The sequence below is a fragment of the Mastigoproctus giganteus genome, unplaced genomic scaffold (genome assembly GCF_048544385.1).
Source record: "Mastigoproctus giganteus isolate SK-2022 unplaced genomic scaffold, ASM4854438v1 scaffold_15, whole genome shotgun sequence".
Taxonomy (NCBI): Eukaryota; Metazoa; Arthropoda; class Arachnida; order Uropygi; family Thelyphonidae; genus Mastigoproctus; species Mastigoproctus giganteus.
The window spans coordinates 3,552,855-3,573,374 of NW_028328292.1; the positions used below are offsets into that span (position 1 = coordinate 3,552,855).

Sequence of the window (20,520 nt, forward strand, 5' to 3'; positions counted from 1 at the left end):
TACTACATTCATACGGAATACGACTGGAGATTGTTTTGCTTGGGAAAACACAAGCAGATCCTGCAAACTCTTCAGACTTCAAGCCATCTTATATACTGGCAAGAAGTCTGGGTATTCGGCACGATGTGCTGCAAAGAGTTGCCGACACATACATGCCGATGTGTCAGCTTTCAGCCAGAGACTAAAGTCACAAGATGGATATTGTATATTCCAAGGAGTAAGGATTTGCCTGGCTGACATGGATATATTATTCAACATAAAGTTAATATCATGAACTAGCTCTTGAATCCTGATACCAAAGGGCCAACTGACAGTTTTATGCATATTATACAGGGTGTCTCAAAAATACATGGCATAACTTCAGGAATGAGTTCCTCATATGTACACAATAAAAATATTTTATATCAACATAGTTCCGGAAATGCTTGGTTTCCGAGTTTTGAAGGTCTGTGGTGAGTGCTTCTCACATTGGATAAGGCCTGTAATAAGCTTAGTGATCGGTATATAACATGCACCTTTGGTACTGGTGGGATTTTATATGATCCAAGGCCAGTTCTATTGCGTGTAGCTCTGCAGTGTATATACTACATTCAATATGGAATACGACTGCAGATTGTTTTGCTTGGGAAAACACAAACAGATCCCGCAAACTCTTCAGACTTCAAGCCATCTGTATATACTGGCAAGTAGTCAGGGTATTCGATATGACACTTAACTGTTCATATCACCTTATAGTAATTGTTCAAAATGTCCACCTTCTGCCTGAATACAGGCTTCACATCGACGTCTCATGGACTTGTGAAGATGATGTCAAATTCCTGGCATGTTTCGTATTGTCTCACAACCTGCCACAATTCGATTGCGGAGAGTTTCCACATCAGCTACCGGAGTCAAATACACCAATGACTTTAAATGTTCCCACAAGAAGAAATCTAGTTGGTTTAAATCAGGTGAGCGTGGAGACCAGGCAGTTGGTCCACCCGTTTACTTCAAGAGTCGTAGATCTTGGTCGTCCTCTGTCAGCAGCACGAGGTGTAAAGGTCCCATGTTCACAAAGGCGGCAATGGATACCTTCAAACATTTTCCTGTCTGGACATCTTCATTCTGGGAACCTTTCATGGTACAAACGACGAGCATCCAGAGCATTGCCGTCCGGAAAACCATACATAGATGTACAAGAGACCAGCAAACCATACACAGATGTACAAGAGAAAAAAATAATTGAAAAATAAAAGATCCCTGGAATACAGAGACATTTTTCTTGCAACTTCTGAACCAGCATGGTTTAGAAGTTCAAAGAAAGAAAGTCATTTATTATCAGGTATAGGAAGTAGTAGTAGTAGTAGTAGTGGCACATGATGCAAGAAAGCAAGTGTAGGAGCTTATGCAGCATCAGCCAAAAAAAAAAAAAAAAAAAAAAAAAATCATCACGCCATTCCCTCCAAATGCCTGTCCAGTTCCTCCTTAAATTTATTTAACCTATCAACTTCCACAACGACAGATGGAAGTTTGTTCCAGCAATTAACCACCCGCTGGCTAAAGGCAAATTTCCGCACATCTATTCTACATCTGTCCTTTCTTAATTTGAACTTATGTCCCCGTAGGTTCGTAATCTGAACAAGTGGAAGGATCCCATCAGAATTCAGCGTGCTCAACCCATTCAAGGCCTTATAGACCTCAATCAGATCACCGCGCAGGTGCCTAGTCTCCAGCCACTGCAATTTGCAGAACTTAAGCCTCTCTTGGTAAGAGAATCCCTTCATTCCCCTCACCAATCGTGTTGCTCTTCTCTGTACACGCTCAAGCAAATCTACATCCTTCGTAAAATGAGGCCTCCAGACCTGTACGCAGTACTCAAGGCGTGGCCTGACCATTGCCTTATACAGAGGGACAATCACCTCCTTTTCCCTGCTAGCAAAATTCCTATATATCATTGACAAAACCCCATGACCTGCCCTAGCAGCCTGTCTGCATTGCTCAGAAAACTTCATATCTGACTGCACAATTACTCCCAGGTCTTTTTCATTTTCTACCACCTTAAGTGTAGTACCACACAGTTGGTACGTTTCTCTGGGGTTACTTCTACCCATATGCAGTACTTTACATTTATCAAGGTTAAACTTCAGTTGCCACTTCTTAGCCCATCTGCCCAAATTATCTAGATCCTGTTGCAGTAGCACACTGCAATTACTGTCAATAACAACCCTGCCAACCTTTGTGTCATCTGCAAACTTCGACATTAAGCCTGATATACCTTCATCAATATCATTGATAAATACACAAAACAACAGTGGACCCAACACCGAACCCTGTGGGACTCCACTAATAACATTAGTCCACGAAGAGCAGCACCCATTGATTACCACCCTCTGTCTTCTCCCACTTAACCATCCTTTTATCCATTGTAGCAACTTACCCTTAATACCATTCTGCTCCAATTTGTACAGTAGTCTTCCATGCGCAACAGTGTCAAAAGCTTTCCTGAAATCCAACTATATGATATCAAAATTATTTTTTGCATCCAGTTCCTTTGTGACCACATCATAATAACCAATCAAATTTGTCAGACAAGACTTTCCCTTAACAAACCCATGCTGTGTCTGAATTATTGCTGCAGTCTTGTCTAGATGATCCTGCAATGCATCTTTAACCAGTGACTCCATTATTTTACCCGGAACAGAAGTTAAACTAACTGGTCTGTAATTACTCGTGTCACACTTCGATCCACCTTTGTGAATTGGGGATACATTTGCACATCTCCAGTCTGTGGGAACCTCTCCTGAGTCCAAGGATGCTCTCATAATTATGGCTAAGGGTTTGCTTAGTTGCTTTGCTGCCTCCTTTAAAATAACTGGATAGATCCCATCCACCCCAGGTGCCTTTCTTATGTTTAACTTCAACAATTTCTCCTCCACTTTGCTCTCAGTTATTACAAAATCATTAAGCACACTGCTACAATTTGATAACCTTCTTCCATTTTCAAACTGTAATAATTCCTCATGTGTGAATGTAGATGCAAAATACTCATTCAGTTTGTTTGCTATCTGAGCAGGATCATCAACAGTCGAACCATCGATGTCAAGTGGACCAATCATATTCATCCCCTTCCTTTTAGAGTTTATATAAGTAAAGAAATCCTTGCTGTTTTTCTTAGCATCTTTTGCCAAAGATTTCTCGTAATCCGCCTTCGCCTGCCGAACCTCCTTTGTGACCTGATTACAGACTAACTTATATCTGCCACAGGCTTCTGCGTCACCTGATAATTTATATGCATCCCATGCATTTTTCTTCTCTGTCACGAGTCTCATTAGTTCATTTGATAACCATTTAGGCCTAAACCTTGAACAATATTTCTTAATCGGTATATAAAGTCTAGTAGCTTCCACGATTAATTCCTTGAATGCTTCCCACTTAGAATTTACTGTTTGTAACATCGTCAGTTGATCCCACTGTATAGAATTTAAATACTGTCTCAGTCCATCGTAGTCGCCTTTACGAAAACAAAAACCCTTTCCTTTACCCCTGACGGTAGTTACCTCTTTGAGTAAATCCCACTTCAGCACACTGTGATCACTGCCACCTAGTGGTTCCTTTATCTGCAAATTCTTAATACACGAATGATCACTGCTGATAACCAGATCAAGAGTGTTACTTTCTCTGGTCGCCTCTCGAACATGCTGCTGCAGAAAACAATCATCCAATAAATCCACAAAAGTCTGACTAGTGTGTGAGTGACCAACCACAAGTTCCAGTCAATATCTGGGAAGTTAAAATCCCCCATTATAAGACATTCTGATTTACTGGCCCACTCTATTTCTCTGTACAATTGTTCATTGTACTCATTCAAGTCATTAGGCCTATAACACACTCCTACTCTTATTTTTCCTTTCGCAGTGCTTATCTCACACCAAACTGACTCAACAGAGCACTGTTCATCTATATTAACTGGGTGCACTTCCTTTGATTTTATATTTTTCTTAATTAACAGCATAACACCCCCTCCCTTTCTGTCCTGTCTATCCTTTCTGTACACATTGTACTCCCCAAATTCCAGTTCTGCATTCCTTATATCTTTGTGACACCACGTCTCTGCTATCCCAACAATATCCGCCTTTGATGTCTTGACCAACACTTCAAATTCATCAAATTTATTTACTATACTTCTAGCATTGGTATACATGCAAGCATACATGCTCCTATGCCTATTCCTTGTTACCCTAACACATCCCATATACCCAACTATTCCATGATGACTGCCATCCGTCCCTGAAACTCCCAACACCCCTCGCTCCAGGTCGCTTCTTATTCTAATAGAAGTTGTGCAAGAATCACCTTCACCTCTGCCTGCGGTTACTGTTAAACTATTAGTCTTTGTATCCCCCCAAACTAGCAGTTTTCTGACCCATCTAACACTGCCTCGATAGCATCAGCAAATATTCTTGCACCCTTTCTATTTAAGTGTATCCCATCCCTGTAGAAGCAATCTCTCCTGTTAACAAGTACAGTCCAGGCTGAAAAAAATTCTACCCCTTGAGCCTTGCACAATCTTTCCAGGGCCGAATTGATCGACAAGGCTCTCATCATGTACTCCCTCCTATCGTGTCTGGGCAAAATTGCAGACACTTTCAAATTCAACCCTAATTCTCGGCTTTTGTTCAACAGTGACCTGTACTTGTTAAGTAATTCTGCCGGTCTCCTACTCTTAATATCATTAGTGCCAACGTGTACAACTATATCACCTTTTGTGCCCTTGAAAGATGATATCCGCTCTACGTCATCAACCTTTGCCCCTGGCAGACATACCCTGGTCCTGTTGCATCTATCCTTTTTACAAAGGATGTTCCCCGTTTCCCTGACAATAGAGTCACCAACAACTACTAGTTCCTGTGGGACCAGCGCATTCTGCCTTAGGGGTTGCCGCTGTGTTGCGTGATGACTAAGTGCAAGCTCTGGCGTTGATGTGGGCAGCTGAGAGCCTGATGGGCCCCTCAATTTAGATCTTTCGAGAGCATCCACCCTGTCCTTCAAACTCTCATATAGGCCCATAACAACGCTGAGTTGTCGCCTGATTTCCTTACACTCCTTACATCGCGCACACACAAAGACATCCCCCATGGCAATATCATGTTCTGTTCCAGAGAGTTCGGCAAACATTTCACAAGTTGCACATTTTTTTAGGCTGTGATGCGTTGGAGAATTGCCTCCCTCAGTTCTCCCGCGAGTCACAGCACTCCTGCCACTTTGTGCCCGTTGCTTTGCTGCTCTAGTTTGGGGCATGGTAGTTTAAATTAATAAAATCAATAAATTAAATGTCAATAGTATTTGAATAGAAACTATTAAATAGAAACAGTGAAGCGTATTACTATATAATTATGTGTTAGAGCTACCTAGCTACCTTAAAGAAAGTCCTCAGAAAGGAAGTCAGTCACCATATTACACTGAAAGGACAGAATTCATGGGATACCTGGTTCCTGGGCAATGTGATGCTGTCACCACCCCCTCTCTCTCTCTCTCTCTCTCTCTCTCTAGTGAACAAATCCACCGTTTGGCAGGTATATAGGTACACTGCATTCGTGTAGACAGTAATTCAATGTCAGCATGGATAAATGTCATGAGTTAACTGACTTTGAAAGAGGGATGATAGTAGGTGCCCAACACACGGATCACTCTATTGTGGAGGTGGTACAAAAATTGCACTATCCCCGTTTGACAGTATCAAGAGTGTAATCAGGAATACACCATTTCCGGAATAACATCTCATTGTGGACAGCGCTGTGAGCAGAGAAAGGTGGTGGGTGAACAATGTGAGACAGACATCAACAAAGCTGTCGACGTCTGTCTCACATTGTTTTGGCCAACTGGAGAGCGACAGTGGCACAAATCACCGGAGGAGGTGCCAGAAACATCTCCACTACGACCATCAGATGATCATTAGTCGCAATAGGTTATGGGAGCTGCCAACCCACCAGAGTCCCATTGCTAACACCACAACACAGGACTCTATGCCTCAACTGGGCGAAAGAACATCGGCGCCGGACCTTGGATGATTGTGGACGGGTCTCCTGGTCCGGTTAGTCCAGTTTCCAGTTATTTTGAGCAGACAGGAGGGTACGTATCTAGCGGAAACCGCAAGAAGCTATGCACCTGTCATGTCAACAAGGAACATTTCAGGCAGGTGGACGGTCGGTAATGGTCTGAGGAGTGTTCAACTGGCACACGTTGGGACCTCTGGTACATCTAGATGCATCTCTGAACGGTCCAGGTTATGTGTCCATCCTCGCAGACCATCTGCATCCCTCCATGGTCATTGTGCACCCACAGGGCAATGGACTCCAAGCAGGTCAATGCGCCTCTCCCACAGACTCGTAGTGACTAGAACATGGTTCGAAGAACATTCTGCAGATTTTACCACCATGGAATGACCTCCCCATGAACACTGTGAAGCATTTTTGGGATGCTGTGGAAAGGTCCATTCAAGCTTTGGATCCTCCACCCAGGAATGTGATGGAATTATGGACAGCTGTGCAGAAAGCATGAATAGAAATACCTGTGGAACGCTTCCGTGAACTAGTGGACTCAATGCCTTGCTGTGTGACTGCTCTTATCCAGGCGAAAGGGGGACCTACCCGTTACTAGGTAGGTATCCCGTGATTTCTGTCCACTCAGTGTACAAAAAAACAGAAGAGGAGACAGTATGGCAGTTAATTTATGTCCTATGTGCAACATAATGATCAAATGCCAATGTCAGGAAGACCAGTTTGTGGAGTAGCAACAACAACTCAATGATGAAGAAATTCGAGGGTTTGCCATCCACTGAAAAAAATCATGAGTTCTATTTTTTTGGAACAAAAGATGACCACACCCTTATAGATTTACTAGAACAAGGGACACATTAGCAATTCTTCTCATCACTATGTTATAATGCTGAAGAAGCTGAAAACACAAAGGCAAGGCCAAAAAAGAAAACTTTAGTCCAATGTGAGACTATAGTGGTTTCCCCACTTGTCACTTGTTTGGAGAAGTCTAAATTCAAGTCTCATCACAGACTGGAGTAATTTCTAGTCTTCTTCAATCAGGGCTGTAGTTCACTAATACCAGGAAGAGGGGAGTAAGGTTCCCCCCATAGGTTATTCCATGTTTTCCAGTCTGCACAATGTGCAAATAGTCCTGCAAACACACAACTGTACAAACATACTCACTGGAACAATATGATCTAAGTCCCTGATGTTCCTAAAACCCTACAACAACAACAACAAAGGGAAAACATCCCCTTCAATATGACAGTGCAGGACCCCATACCAACATCATTACAAGGTTGCTGCCTTGTTGGCACACTATGGCCATAGATGCTGATGTGCCAAATAAATCCCCAATCAACCAACCTGTCTTGTGTATTTTGTTAAATTTTGGAATGCCTTAGGGATTTTTGAGTACATATCTACACTCCAAAAAGGCATTTGTGGGGGGGGGGAGAAATAAGGCTTACTTGTATTCTTTTCTTCTACAAATATTTGGAAAATTTCCTGTATTCAGCATTAACATTAATGTTCACTACATTGGTGGTGTTAAAGCAACTGTTGTATCTGCCTTCTCTAGCTTAAGAAACAATCTTCTTGTGGCAGATGTATTAATCAATACTGATTTTGCTCTGCTGTAGAGAAAAGTAATTACTTGGTATGATCACAAAATGTATTCATTTGGGTGAAATTATAAATCTGTTTGTACTACAACTGACTGAAATCCTCAGGTGATTTAAGCATAAGTGGGCATATTTTTCCTTTGTTGATATTGTGAATCTTTTTGCCTCTTAAATAGATGACATTATGTTCTGTTTTATACTTTTGAATTGTTTTTTTCATTTTATCAGCATTTGCATATTTGAGAGTAGGCTGGATGACCATATTTAAAGTTTGGGCATCTAAGCTGGTAGCATTACAGTCTTCACACTCGTGATCTACCAAATACATTCTGCACAGGTTGGTATACCAACAGGTTGTTTTGGAGTGTCCATACCTCCAACACTTAAAGTTATAGGTTGGATATATATGGTTTGACAATGCAAGCTAGGTGTAGATTGTCTTGGTGTGCTGAAAGTGATTACAAGATTCCACATATGGAAGTGAGGTGGCCATCTCATCTAGTCATCATTTTAATTCATCTAGTCATTAATTTTCTGTAAAGTCTAGGAGGTTCAAATTATAAATAATTCCTCTTGATGTGTTTAGAGTCATGCGGAGAGTTGGTAGGGGGGCATGAAAATCAGGAGCCCTCCAAAGTTAATGATATGCAGCAGCTGCTCAGAGTATTCTGAGCTATTAGCTTTGAGTAATGTATAATCTAACCCAAGTTCTTTTTTTAAGTATCTTAGGGAATCCAGTTATACTGTCCGATTCTTTCTGGATTCAAAATGGGGAATGTTTGCCAATTAAGCATTTGTTAATAAGGTGAATAATCAAGAAGGATGAAACAAGGTATGACTGATCATTGATATTTGCTGTTTGACTAGTCCATTGCCTGACATGTTATCTGTCTTTCTTTCTTAATAGATCTGGGGATTATCAGGACTGTTACTGTAAGATGCCAGAAAAAGCTCTTTTTTGACGATGAGTGACTCTTTGACAGTCTGTGGATTTTCTAATATTCTGCTAAAGTTATAATGTTCTATGTTCCCAATACTCACGTGAAGAAAGAATATAATAATGCATTGTATTACTAGATTATTCCTGCAACAAACTTAAGTTTTCATAAAAATCAAACATAGATTTAATATTTTTCCTATATAAAATAGATTTTCTATTTCTCAAAGGTTACAAAGCCCTGCCACATGGAGACAAGAGCTATGGCACTTAGTAACCCAAATGAAAGAAAACAGTAAAAGCAGAAATGAAAATAGTTAGAGAGATTGACTTTCTAGGTTAGTGAATATCCAGTTAACCTACTGTATACTTATTGTGACTTGTAAAACTTGCAGTAAGTATACAGCTAAGCTCTGCAATGAAAATGGGTAATACCAAAAAAATTTCAGTGGTCAAAAGAAAGGATGCCGGGTGGTGGTGGGGAAGAATATATATATATATATATATATATAGAAGACTGACATATTTCTTAGGCTCTAACTGGAGAAATAATTATAAATTATGAGATCCAGGTATATTATAGGAAGTGTTTAAAGGATTTATCCTGGAAACGAGAGAAAGAGAGCTAAAAGGCATAATGAAGGAAAAGAAAAAAAACACACAATAGTTATAGACTATCATAATACATAATTCATATGACAATTATAAGCATAGTTGTACCAAAATCAATAAAAATCACTGGCAAAGAGGGCAAAGAACAATGAGTTTCATTCCTATGTGAATATACACAAACTACTACCACTTCTCAAATAACACCACCAGTACCTTAAAGCTGACTTCAAGGTAAAGTTGGGAGTAGGTCGTTGCTGTAGGGTTTAGGTGTATCAGTGATAGACCAAATTGTATTGGTTGAGAGAAGGGAACTTTGTTAACTTCTATCCTTCTTAAACCCAGTTTTCTCTTATTTATCACAAAAAATAACTTCACTCAAGAATAATCATGCCTTTTAAAATTTTTTGACATAAGAATATCATAAATAATGCTTACTGCATGTTGAAAACACTAGGCTTTCTCTTTTGCTCATTGCATTTTTCTTTTAATCAAGTTTAAACTTGATCCAAATCACAAACTATTTTACCACAGAACACTGTACCAACATTGCAGGTGATGTCCCAGAAACCCTCAAATTCTTGGACTAGTAGGTCCCAAACTCTCTCTATTCTCTATAACACTGTTTGTTGCATGTCACTTCTACTAAAGGCACCTCCATAGCCAGGTGGGAAGGAGCAGCAGTGCGTAGCACACACTTCTTGATTAGACCGGGGTTCGAGCCCATCACCACCAAATACGGAGGATGCGGAAAGATCAGGGAATGACCACCGCATATCCCGGAGCAATATGGCCTTAGTTGCTAATGCTCCTAAAAACCAAATAACAACTTCTACTAAATGGGAATCTAATTCTACCTCTTTCTTCCAAACCAGTCCAAAGATATGCATCTGATAGTTAACATCTAATCTAAACTCGCCAAATCTGAATCACTAAACCAGACTCAAACTTTTTTTTTTCTTTATTTATCCCTTCTGCTTCTGTTCTTTGGAACAATCTTCCTTCTTTAAGTATGACCTAAAAATTAGTCTAGAGAAATTCATGTCCAATGTCAGCTGCCTTCTCAATGCATACAGAGTACTAGGAGCAGTACAGGTTCCAGTAACCTTTTGTGTTTATAGTCATCATGAAAAAAAATTTTTAAAAATCTAATAATTCTTTGAGTTAATGCAACACAGTATGTCCAAACCTACACTGTATCACAGCATAGTTTTGGATTTCAGTTCTCTTCTTTATTTATTTATTTGCTATGTTTTACATTTTAACCATGTATATCTGGCAAGTCTAGAATAACTGGCACATTTTATGGATATGATGTATCTAGACTTAAGTCCTTTAGTTGATGCTGAGTTTGATATTTTGTTAAACTTTATTCAGTGGCTTGATCAATTTTTATGCTCAACTTCAAGTAAAAGTTATACTGTGTTCATATAACATTATTGAAACCCAGCTGATTAATGATCACCAATATTTAATCCTTCCGTCCTGATTTCATGTAATATTTTAGCTTATGCTACTGGAGACAAATACAATGGTAAATATCACCAGAGAAACTTAAGCAGTTGCTCTCCACATTTCTATGGCTTTCAAATGAGTCTGGCACCATTGAATCCATTATATAACTTTGCTTCAAATATAAGTCTTCAGGCATAAATTTTAGATGGTTCAGAATTGTCTTCTGCCAATATATAACAGGCTCCTCATTTGCAGCCTTTCAAGAAAATTAATTCCTATGATTGTAAAAGTAAGCACCTCCAACAGGAACAAGTGTACTTACTATATGGTAAAATTAAAATTTAATTACTTCTAATTATCCAACCAAAAAAGTTGATCTACACAGGTCTAGACCAACAACTAAAAAAAAAAATAATAAAAATAATACATAAATAAATAATTAAATAACAGTACAATTTGGTAAAATTTCAAAACTGTTCACCTCCAAGAATAATAATTTTAAATTTTATTTTTTCATATCTATGAATAAAAACTCTTCCATAGAGCAGTGCTCTATGGAAGAGCTTTTATTTAATAATTTAAATCAAATTCTAGATACAGGGTCATCAATAAAGGTGTCCGTGATTTCTTTTTTAATTATCTTCGGAAATATTTGATCTATTGCTGTGATCGTAGCAGCAAATAGTGTGGTAACTCACTAAGTTTTATTTGACACCTCAACAATGACCTTGGCTGCGCCGAGTGTGTGCAGAATGACTACTATGCACACTGCCTCAGTCAGTGTCAGTAAGATGGCCACTACCAGTTTCCTTAAACTGATTAAACCAACATATTATAGTCTTGTCTGTTGGCACATCTTGATAAGTTCTGTTGGCATATTCATGTCGGTATTGACATTGCACTGTTATGACAGATTTAAATTCAGCATACAACACACATTACACTTTCTGTTGTACGATCACCATCTTACTGACACTGACTGAGGTGGTGCACATAGGAGTCATTCTGCACATACTCACGTGCAGCCAAGGTCATTGCTGAGGTGTCTAATATAACTTTGTGAGTTACAACACTGTTTGCTGCTACGATCACAGCAATCGATCAAATATTTCCAAAGATAATTATAAGGGAAATCAAGGACACCCTTTTTTGATGACCATGTGCATATATATATATATTCAACTTTGTAAGATTACTTTTTCACACTTAAAATTCAAATTTGATTACACCTATGTTTGTTTATTAAATTTCTCACTTACTGAAAACTATAATTTCTATCCTGCATGATGAGCCTTTTCAAAAGCACAACAGTTCTTGTGGTCTGCCTACAGAAAAGACCAGCTTACAATAACCATTTTTTTATAATATAAAATTAAAGATAACTGAAAGAAAAATATCTCTTTTATATGCAACATACAGTGGATTCTGGTTAGTTGGGCCACTAGTTAACTGGGGCAGCCATTTATTTGGGACATATCTTAAAGAACAGAAGCTAATTAAAGAAAAAATGTCAGTGAACAGAAATATCAACACAGTATTAATTAAGCTATGTATGTAAACATAAATTTATTTTTATTTTGCTAACCTATGGAAAATATTCTTCCGACTTTCACGTATCATTTAGTTTTGTTAATTTGTAAGGTAATAAAGTGTAAATTTGTGATTAATATATCTTTACTTTTATAACCTGTGGATAATATTCCTCCTATTTTCACTTATTAGGATCACCATTTAATAGAATTAAAATTCAGTTCGCAAACGTGATCACAATGACTGGCACTTACTACATATTGTATAGTGAATTGTATTTTATTATGGAGAGTCCATCGTAACGTGATTTGATCATACAGTGAACCAATCATAAAGCAGAGGTCCATTATATTTTTTGCTATTTATGTGAAACTTTGCATAATTGGGGCAGCCACTTAATCGGGCCAAAGTGCACTAGTCCCAATGTGTCCCAAATAGCTGGAATCCACTGTATTTAAATTTCTCGTATAGATTTTAAGCAAAAATCTAAAATTTTCCAGATTTTATAATACATAATGCAGAATACTCATATGAATAACATTATTTAGTAAGAGAAACCTGCCTTCAGTTTCAGGTCTGTTGAGATTACTAATAATATTCAGATATTAATTTTACTATAATTTTAATTAATGTACTTGTCACTGTCACAAATACTGTTCCGAGAATTTTTTGTAATAACTAGAGCATAGCATGATTAATTTGAAAATTTTATGCACAGTAATTGTTGTAAGGTTTTGAGGAATATGAGCAACTCAGGCCACCTTGTCATATTTAATATGTCTGTAAATTGCATGTGTTCTGTGGTCGAATTGCTGTTTCCTGGATGAATTGCTGTTTCTGGGAGGAAAAAACAAGGCTACCCTTCCCTGAGACCAATTAACTCAGTCATGTCGTGAAAAAGACACATAAAAATACCTTGCAACATTGATGGGGTTTATCTCAGGTCTTTTCTACCTGGTGTGGTGAGGACAGTGACTAACTGTGCCCCACAAGAGCATATGCACAGTATCTATGCATGTGTACATACTTATATATAAACTAAGTAGTAGTCGTAATGGCAAGTTTATATAGCATCAGCTAAAAAAAAAAAAAACTGTTCACCCAGCCGTACCCTCCAAGAATTTGTCTAGTTCTCCCTTGAATTTATTCAACCCATCCAATTCCACAACAACAGATGGAAGCCTGTTCCGACAATTAACCACCTACTGGCTGAAGGCAAACTTCTGCATATCTATTCTGCAACCATCCTTCCTCAACTTCAATTTATGCCCCCTCATGCGTGTGGTCTCAGCAAGTGAAAGAATATCATTGACATTCAGCTTACTCAATCCAGTCAAGGCTTTAAACACCTCAATCGTATCTCCCCACAGGTGCCTGGTCTCAAGACACTGCAATTTGTGGAACTGAAGCCTTTCTTGGTAGGAGTACCTTTTTTGTTCCCTTCACCAATCTGGTTGTGCTCTCTGCACCCATTCCAACAGATCTAAATCTTTCCAAAAGTGAGGGCTCCAGACCTATACACAGTAATCAAGATGCAGCCTAACCATGACCTTATACAAAAGGATAATTACCTCCTTATCCCTGCTAGCAAAGTTCCTGTATATCATTGACAAAACCCCACGAGCTGTCCTGGCAGCATGTCTGCACTGCACAAAGAATTTCATGTCTGACTGCACAATTGCTTTCAAGTCTTTTTCATTCTCCCTGAGTGTAGTAACACAAAGTTGATAAGTTACCCAGTGGTTTTACTGCTACCCACGTGCAGTATCTTGCATTTGTCAATGCTAAACTTCATGCCATTCCATTTCTCAGCCCATCAACCTAATTTCCCTAGATCTTGTTGCAGTAGCTCACCCTGATTACTGTTGGCTAACCACCCTGCCAACCTTTGCGTCATCTGCAAACTTAGTCATTAAGGCTGATATACCTTCATCAATATCATTGATAAATACTGAAAACAACAATAGATCCAGCACTGAACCCTGGACATAATCTTATTAGTCCTTCATGGACTAATAACATTAGTCCATGAAGAGTAGTGCCCATTGATAACCACTCTCTGTCTTCTTTCACTTAACCATTCCTTTATCCATAGCAGTATCTTTCCCTCAATGCCACATTGCTCCAGTTTGTACAGCAGTCGGATGTGCAACAGTACCAAAAGCCTTCCTGAAATTTAAGTACAGCAGAGCATTGATAATTCAAACTAACTGGGACTGGAGGTAGTTCGAACTTTCAATTTGGTTGGATTTTCGAACTTATCAAAAATACTGTTCTGGAGACTAAAACAAAGTTTAGTAGGTTTAGAAATAAAAACACTAGCTTTAAAATCTAAGAGACTGCCTAATTTTTTTATTAAAATCCAGTGCCTTTTCACAAACAAAGATCCAGATATGGTTTCTCCTAAACTTCTTCTCTGTGTAAACCACAAATAAACAGCATCTTCGAGGGAAGGGTCATTGGCTGTTCTCATAGTTTTTCTTTTTCACCATCTGAATCAAGTTTTGATGCAAACTTTAAATGTTTTCCTTGTTGTTTTTAATTTCAGTTATGGTTGACTTTCCAACCTCATAAAATTTGCTAACAAAGACCAGCTTTCTCCCTTTGAAAAGTCTTGTTTAAATTCTCCATCTTGGATTCAACTGTTAAAAATTTCTGCTTCCTTTTAAAAGATGAAGAAAACTACAGTACGGAAAAATAAAATTCTGTAAAAACTGTTCAGAATCTTTTTACTCTCACTTGTGCGTATCACATCAGTTGCAATTTCTGCATGCTGTGTTTAACGCTGTGTTTAAGCATGCTGTGTTTAAAGATGATTAACGCTCATCTTTTTTTTACTGTTTTAGATTTTACAACCCAAAAAAAAAAGTCGGTGAGCAGATCAGATTACAAAGTATGTGTTGAATAAAAAATTAAAAAAGTGTTATGTTTAGTTAGTACAATATGTATATTAACTAAGCTATGTACATAAGTGTAAATTTTTATTTTTATTTTGTTAACCTGTGGTGGATAATATTCTTCCGATTTTCATGTATCATTTAATTTTGTTAATTGGTAAAGAAAAAAAAAGATGTAAATATATGCTTTATATGTTCATTTTTAGAGCCTGTGATTAATTTTCCTCTGATTTTTGCTTATTAGAATCACTGTTTAATAGAATCAAAATTCAATTCTCAAACGTAATCACAATACCTGGTGCTTACTGTAATTATTTTATGGCAGCAGCATAAAAAATAAATAAATGCTGGTTCATTCGGATTGCTGATGTTTTGAATTATTGACGTTCAAATTTTCGATGCTCTACTGTATATGATGTCAAAATTATTTTTTGCATCCAGTTCCTCGATCACTGCATCATAGTAACCTATCAGATTAGTTAGACAAGACTGCCCCTTGACAAATCCATGCTGTGATTGCAGTATAATTGCATGCCTCTTCTTTATTAGGTCTTGTCTAAGGTCTAACCTTAGACAACAGAATGAGTTTTTAGATTTTAAAATAACGTCAAATGTACCATTTCAGTAGCAGAGCATGTTTTAAAAGAGAATTATGAAAGCACAAGACAGCAGCTAATTCACTTTCGCTGTTATGCTGAATTTGAAAAATACTATGTGCAAGTTATAATCCTTGATGAATATCCTTGTTGCTCAACCACAGTAGGTTCCTCTTCTTCTTCTTTATCACTTCAAATTTCAGGTTCCATTTCATCTACAACGAATTCCTCTTTATTTATGCATATCCAGAAATGTCCAATGTTAGCATAGTCTTTAAAAGAAGTTTCCCCTCTAAGTTCAGGTGATGATGCACTTCCTCAAGAATTTCTTTATTATTACTGAACTGTTCTTCATGATTATTAGAGGAAGAAGCATGTGAAGCCTCATTCATTCCATCATTCAAGGCAACAAATTCAGTGTATTTGAACAGTTGCTACTTTTTTTTGTCAACTTCATCCCACACGTCATCTCAGATATATAAATTGTCTGCAGAATGCCGATTTAACATTGTATTTTGCTTTCAATGCAGAGCACAATTTTGTTTAATAGCATTCTTTGATAGTTTTTCTAAAAACACTGGATTACACCTTCATTATGTGGCTGGAGAATATTAGGTGGCAGGTAGTCAACAATGTTTTCACATAGCCCATTCACGTAGCAATGAATGGTGCAGTTAACCACAAACAGCAAAATTTTTCTATTTTCTCCCTGCTCATCTTGCAATCTAAGTCCCCTGATCCATTCTTCATAGATTTTTAATGACATCCAAACCTTTTGGTTTGCATGTTACACAGTCAGCGATGTCTTCAAACCTTTAAAGCATCGGGACTTCTGGGCTTTCCCAATGATTAAGAGAGGAAGCTTCTCTGTACCAGACATGTTTTCTGTTAGGAAAATGGCTATCCATTGTTTTGCCTTTTTTCTGCCACTACAGTTCTCACCTTTAAATATAAGCATTTCATCCAGTAGCCACTTAAAAAAAAAAAAAAAAATTCCACTTTTGTCAGCACTGAAGATGTTTGTTTGTTATTTGGTTTTTAGGAGCATTAGCAACTAAGGCCATATTGCTCCAGGGATATGCGGTGGTCATTCTCTGACCTTACCGCATCCTCTGTATTTAGTGGTCATGGGCTCGAACCCCGGCTAATCAAGAAGCATGTGCTACACACTGCTGCTCCTGCCCACCTGGCTACGGAGGCACTGCATTGAAGATGTCATTCTGGTTGAATGTCAGCAAAACATTTTTTAAACGATTCTTCTATTCTTTCATAGCTTCAGTGTCAATCACTGCACACTTTTGCCACAGACTTTTTTTTTGAAGGACAACCTATGCTGAATCGTAAATTTCTGGAACCATCCATTGGAAAATTTGAAATCTTCACTGTTCATCCAATGCACAACATTTTTTTTATGCATCATTAGTAATTCTAAGAATACTTTTTCAAGGTTTGGATACTTTGCCTTGCATGTTCTAGTGATGTTGACTTTGAATGTACACCATTATCTAGTTATAAAATCTCAATTTTTTTTTCTGATTGGCAAAGCTACCCACTTTGTAGAAGCCATATCAATAAACATACACTACATATACTGTATAATGAAATGGACTTCTGGCCAAAGTTAATTCCATTACACCAATGAGCAATTTCTCATGGTCAGCCAGCAAACTCATCATTAGCTTAAAATTAGCATTATTTCATTTTTATATACAAATATGTAATAAAAAAAAGTGAAAAACAAGTCAGAGTGGTGGGAATTTTTGAGTCATTATAGAGCATTCATTCATCTTCAAGGCTGAATGACAACGTAAAAGCTTATAATGAATGTAAAATAGCATTAGATTTATGGGAAATTGGTCGGTTTCTACCACATGATCATTATAACATGATGGGACATTAAAAAGATGTTTGCTATAAATAGCTTTGACTGTATTAAAGAATAATAATTTTTTAACATTCATAGATATATTTTACAATTTGCAATTATGAATTAATATTGCATAAGTTTCTTAAACTATAATATCTGTTTAACGTGACTAATGACTTTGTGCTTCAAAGTATTGCTTTGGGTGATCATTACACAAAGTCTATACTAAATACTGTAATTACTATAGGCTTGGTTTACCTTGTTTAGGTATTTCATAACTTAAAATTTATTAACAGTATTCATGACAGTACTACATATTTATAAGATATATTCCTTACATAAATTACAAAAGACTGATGATAGCCAATTAAATTAATAAAAGACAATAATGATGTAGTTATGCACATGCAGCATTATATAAATCGTTCAAAACTCATTACGAAAGATTTCCCACATTGTGAAATACTTCAAATAAATAACATTCCTCCATTAGAGAAATCTGCTGTTACTTACTGTCAGTTTAGTATCACCACTATGACATCATTTCATACCTACTTGGGTTCTCCTTGGTGGGTGGAAAAGTACCTTGTGTACTTTTGTAGAACAAGTGTGAAATTTGTAGAACAAGTACCTTGTGTACTTTTGTAGAACAAGTGTGAATCTGAAGTTAAAAGTATGGTAAACCTTGTTTCTTAGTAATAAAAATGGTAAACCTTATTGAGTATTTTTAAAGGTTAATAATGCATAAAAAATAATGCATATTTTCATATTATAAATACTTTAATTTGCATGTATATAGCAGTAAACCTTTAATGGACCTCAATTTAATAGATGTGTCAGGAAGCAAGGATTTTCCTCATTATTGCCTTCCATCAGCCTGCTGAACATATCATATATCAATAGGGGAGTCATGCGAATCTCCCTCCAAACAAGGTACTTGTACTTGAGAGCTCTTCTGATGCTGAACAAGCATTAGTCTGAGTTTCCACTGCAACTTCATGACACAACAAACTTTCAAGCGGTACAGTAAATATAGCACTACAACATTTAATGTTATTTATTTTGTAGCAAGCACTTTTTACATATTTCAGCAACTTCAGATACTATAACTGAAAGTGAGACAATACAGGATGTTTAGTGTTTTGTTATCACTTAATACAGTTGACTACATTTCAAGGTTCTGCTTAACCTTGCTTTCAGATATCTGTAGCAGGGGAATATAGAAGACAAAAATCAACTGCAAAAATATTATAGTAACATGAGGATACAGACACTCAGAGAACATTTGATATAGTTACGATACTAAATTTAAAGAAGCTAAAAAATAAGCTAAAGGATAAAAAAAAACCCTAAAAATTGAGTATTAAGAAGTCTTGGGCCTGAAAATTGAGTCTGAGAATGTAATTCTAGTTCATCTGAAGAATAACACAATATTATTTAACTAAGGAAACTGTTCATATGAGTCCAACCTTATTTCTAGATTAAAAAACTGCAAATAACTTATAGTTACAATGAACAAAACTAGGTGATATGAAGAGTAATTGATAACTAAACACTGTAAAAATTTAGAAAAACCTGGAAATTCTTTTAATACATAGCTAACCAAAAGGAAACTTATCATGCTATAAAACCAAAATGTAATACAGATTGAAATAAGAGGCAAGACTTAACTAAACAGAGCTGGATTAATGGTACAGGAACAGACTATTGGGATGAAATTTTTCACCTGTTTTTATATATAGGCAGATCTAGGTCAGACATATAGGACAAGAAATCTGGAACATTTGACAAGTGTCAACTAGGGAACAGTAATTTTGGGAACCAGGTTATATAAGATATCTGCGGCATAGCCCGAGGGATAAGGATTTAAAGGATTATGTTATAGTGCATGCAGTAAGTCTTAAAGGTAAAAACAGACTTGAAGGGAGTTGGGATACTTTAATCCAAGGAATGAATCTAAAAGTCTAAGGAAATATTAATTATAAAGAGGAAATGGCCCAAATAAATTAATGAATTAATTAAGATACATATACATGATTTGCTAAATCAATTTGAACATAAGAAGAACAAAATACTGTGTTTTAGAGAACTTGAGAAATAGACCTGATTGAATGTAAAATATTAAGAACAAATGTAAGAAACAACCTAAAATAAAGTATGGTCTGAGCTATGATAATAATCAATATCAGAATACAGATTTTCAATTTTGAGTCTGTAGTTGCTTCTTCCCTTTATCCATTACCTCTTCATAGAAGAGGCTGTAGAATGATTGGTTGAAGTGGGCTTCTTGCTTTATTTTGATTGAGGATGAGCTGAAAATTTGGATAAAATGTCTTCTTTAAATGTTCTACTGGAGTAGCAATTGTCAGTTGAGAGGACTAATAAACTGTGATATTCCCGTGTACCTCTATATGCTAGGACATGGGCTATTTCTGACTTGCCACTCCTGCTAAACAGTATCTTTTCTAATTTTATCAATTCTTTTATATAATTTACTGTAAGATTCCCCTATGTAGGTAGAATTACATGTAATTGCAGGTAGTATACTGGGCTTCTGGGATTGTAGAGAGACTGGTTCTATTTACTCAGAATTTTGTCTGAAAGATGGTGATCCTGCATAGTCGGTTTGGCTTTGGCTGTTTTAGCTAAGGAAATTCATATCCTGTAATATAAGGTACAATAAGCTTGTTAGTTTGATGCCTGGATTCAACTGTGAGATTGTGGTAGTGGCATTTCCAGTGACACTCTATGGATAGTCATTTAAACTAGCTATGGATCTGATGCTATTCAACTCCTCCAAATGTGCTTTTTATTTCGAAGAACAAATTGGTCTTGTCTGACCAATTTGATTGGATACTATTATGTGGTCACAAAGGAACTGGATGAAAAACATAATTTTGATATTATATATATATGCTTGGATTTCAGAAAAGCTTTTGATACTGTTGCACATGGAAGACTACTGTACAAATTGGAGTTGGAGCAGTGTG

At 37.0% G+C, this 20,520-nt stretch overlaps 1 protein-coding gene across 1 annotated transcript in view; it reads right to left on the reverse strand.

The window, feature by feature from the left end:
- The window catches only part of LOC150074912 (IQ calmodulin-binding motif-containing protein 1-like), a 199,182-nt gene that overhangs the window by 82,348 nt on the left and 96,314 nt on the right, over positions 1-20,520 (reverse strand). The window contains exon 5 of the mRNA XM_090389381.1: positions 11,900-11,965. Coding sequence (XP_090245507.1) covers positions 11,900-11,965 — 66 coding nt within the window. The remainder of the gene's footprint in view (positions 1-11,899; positions 11,966-20,520) is intronic.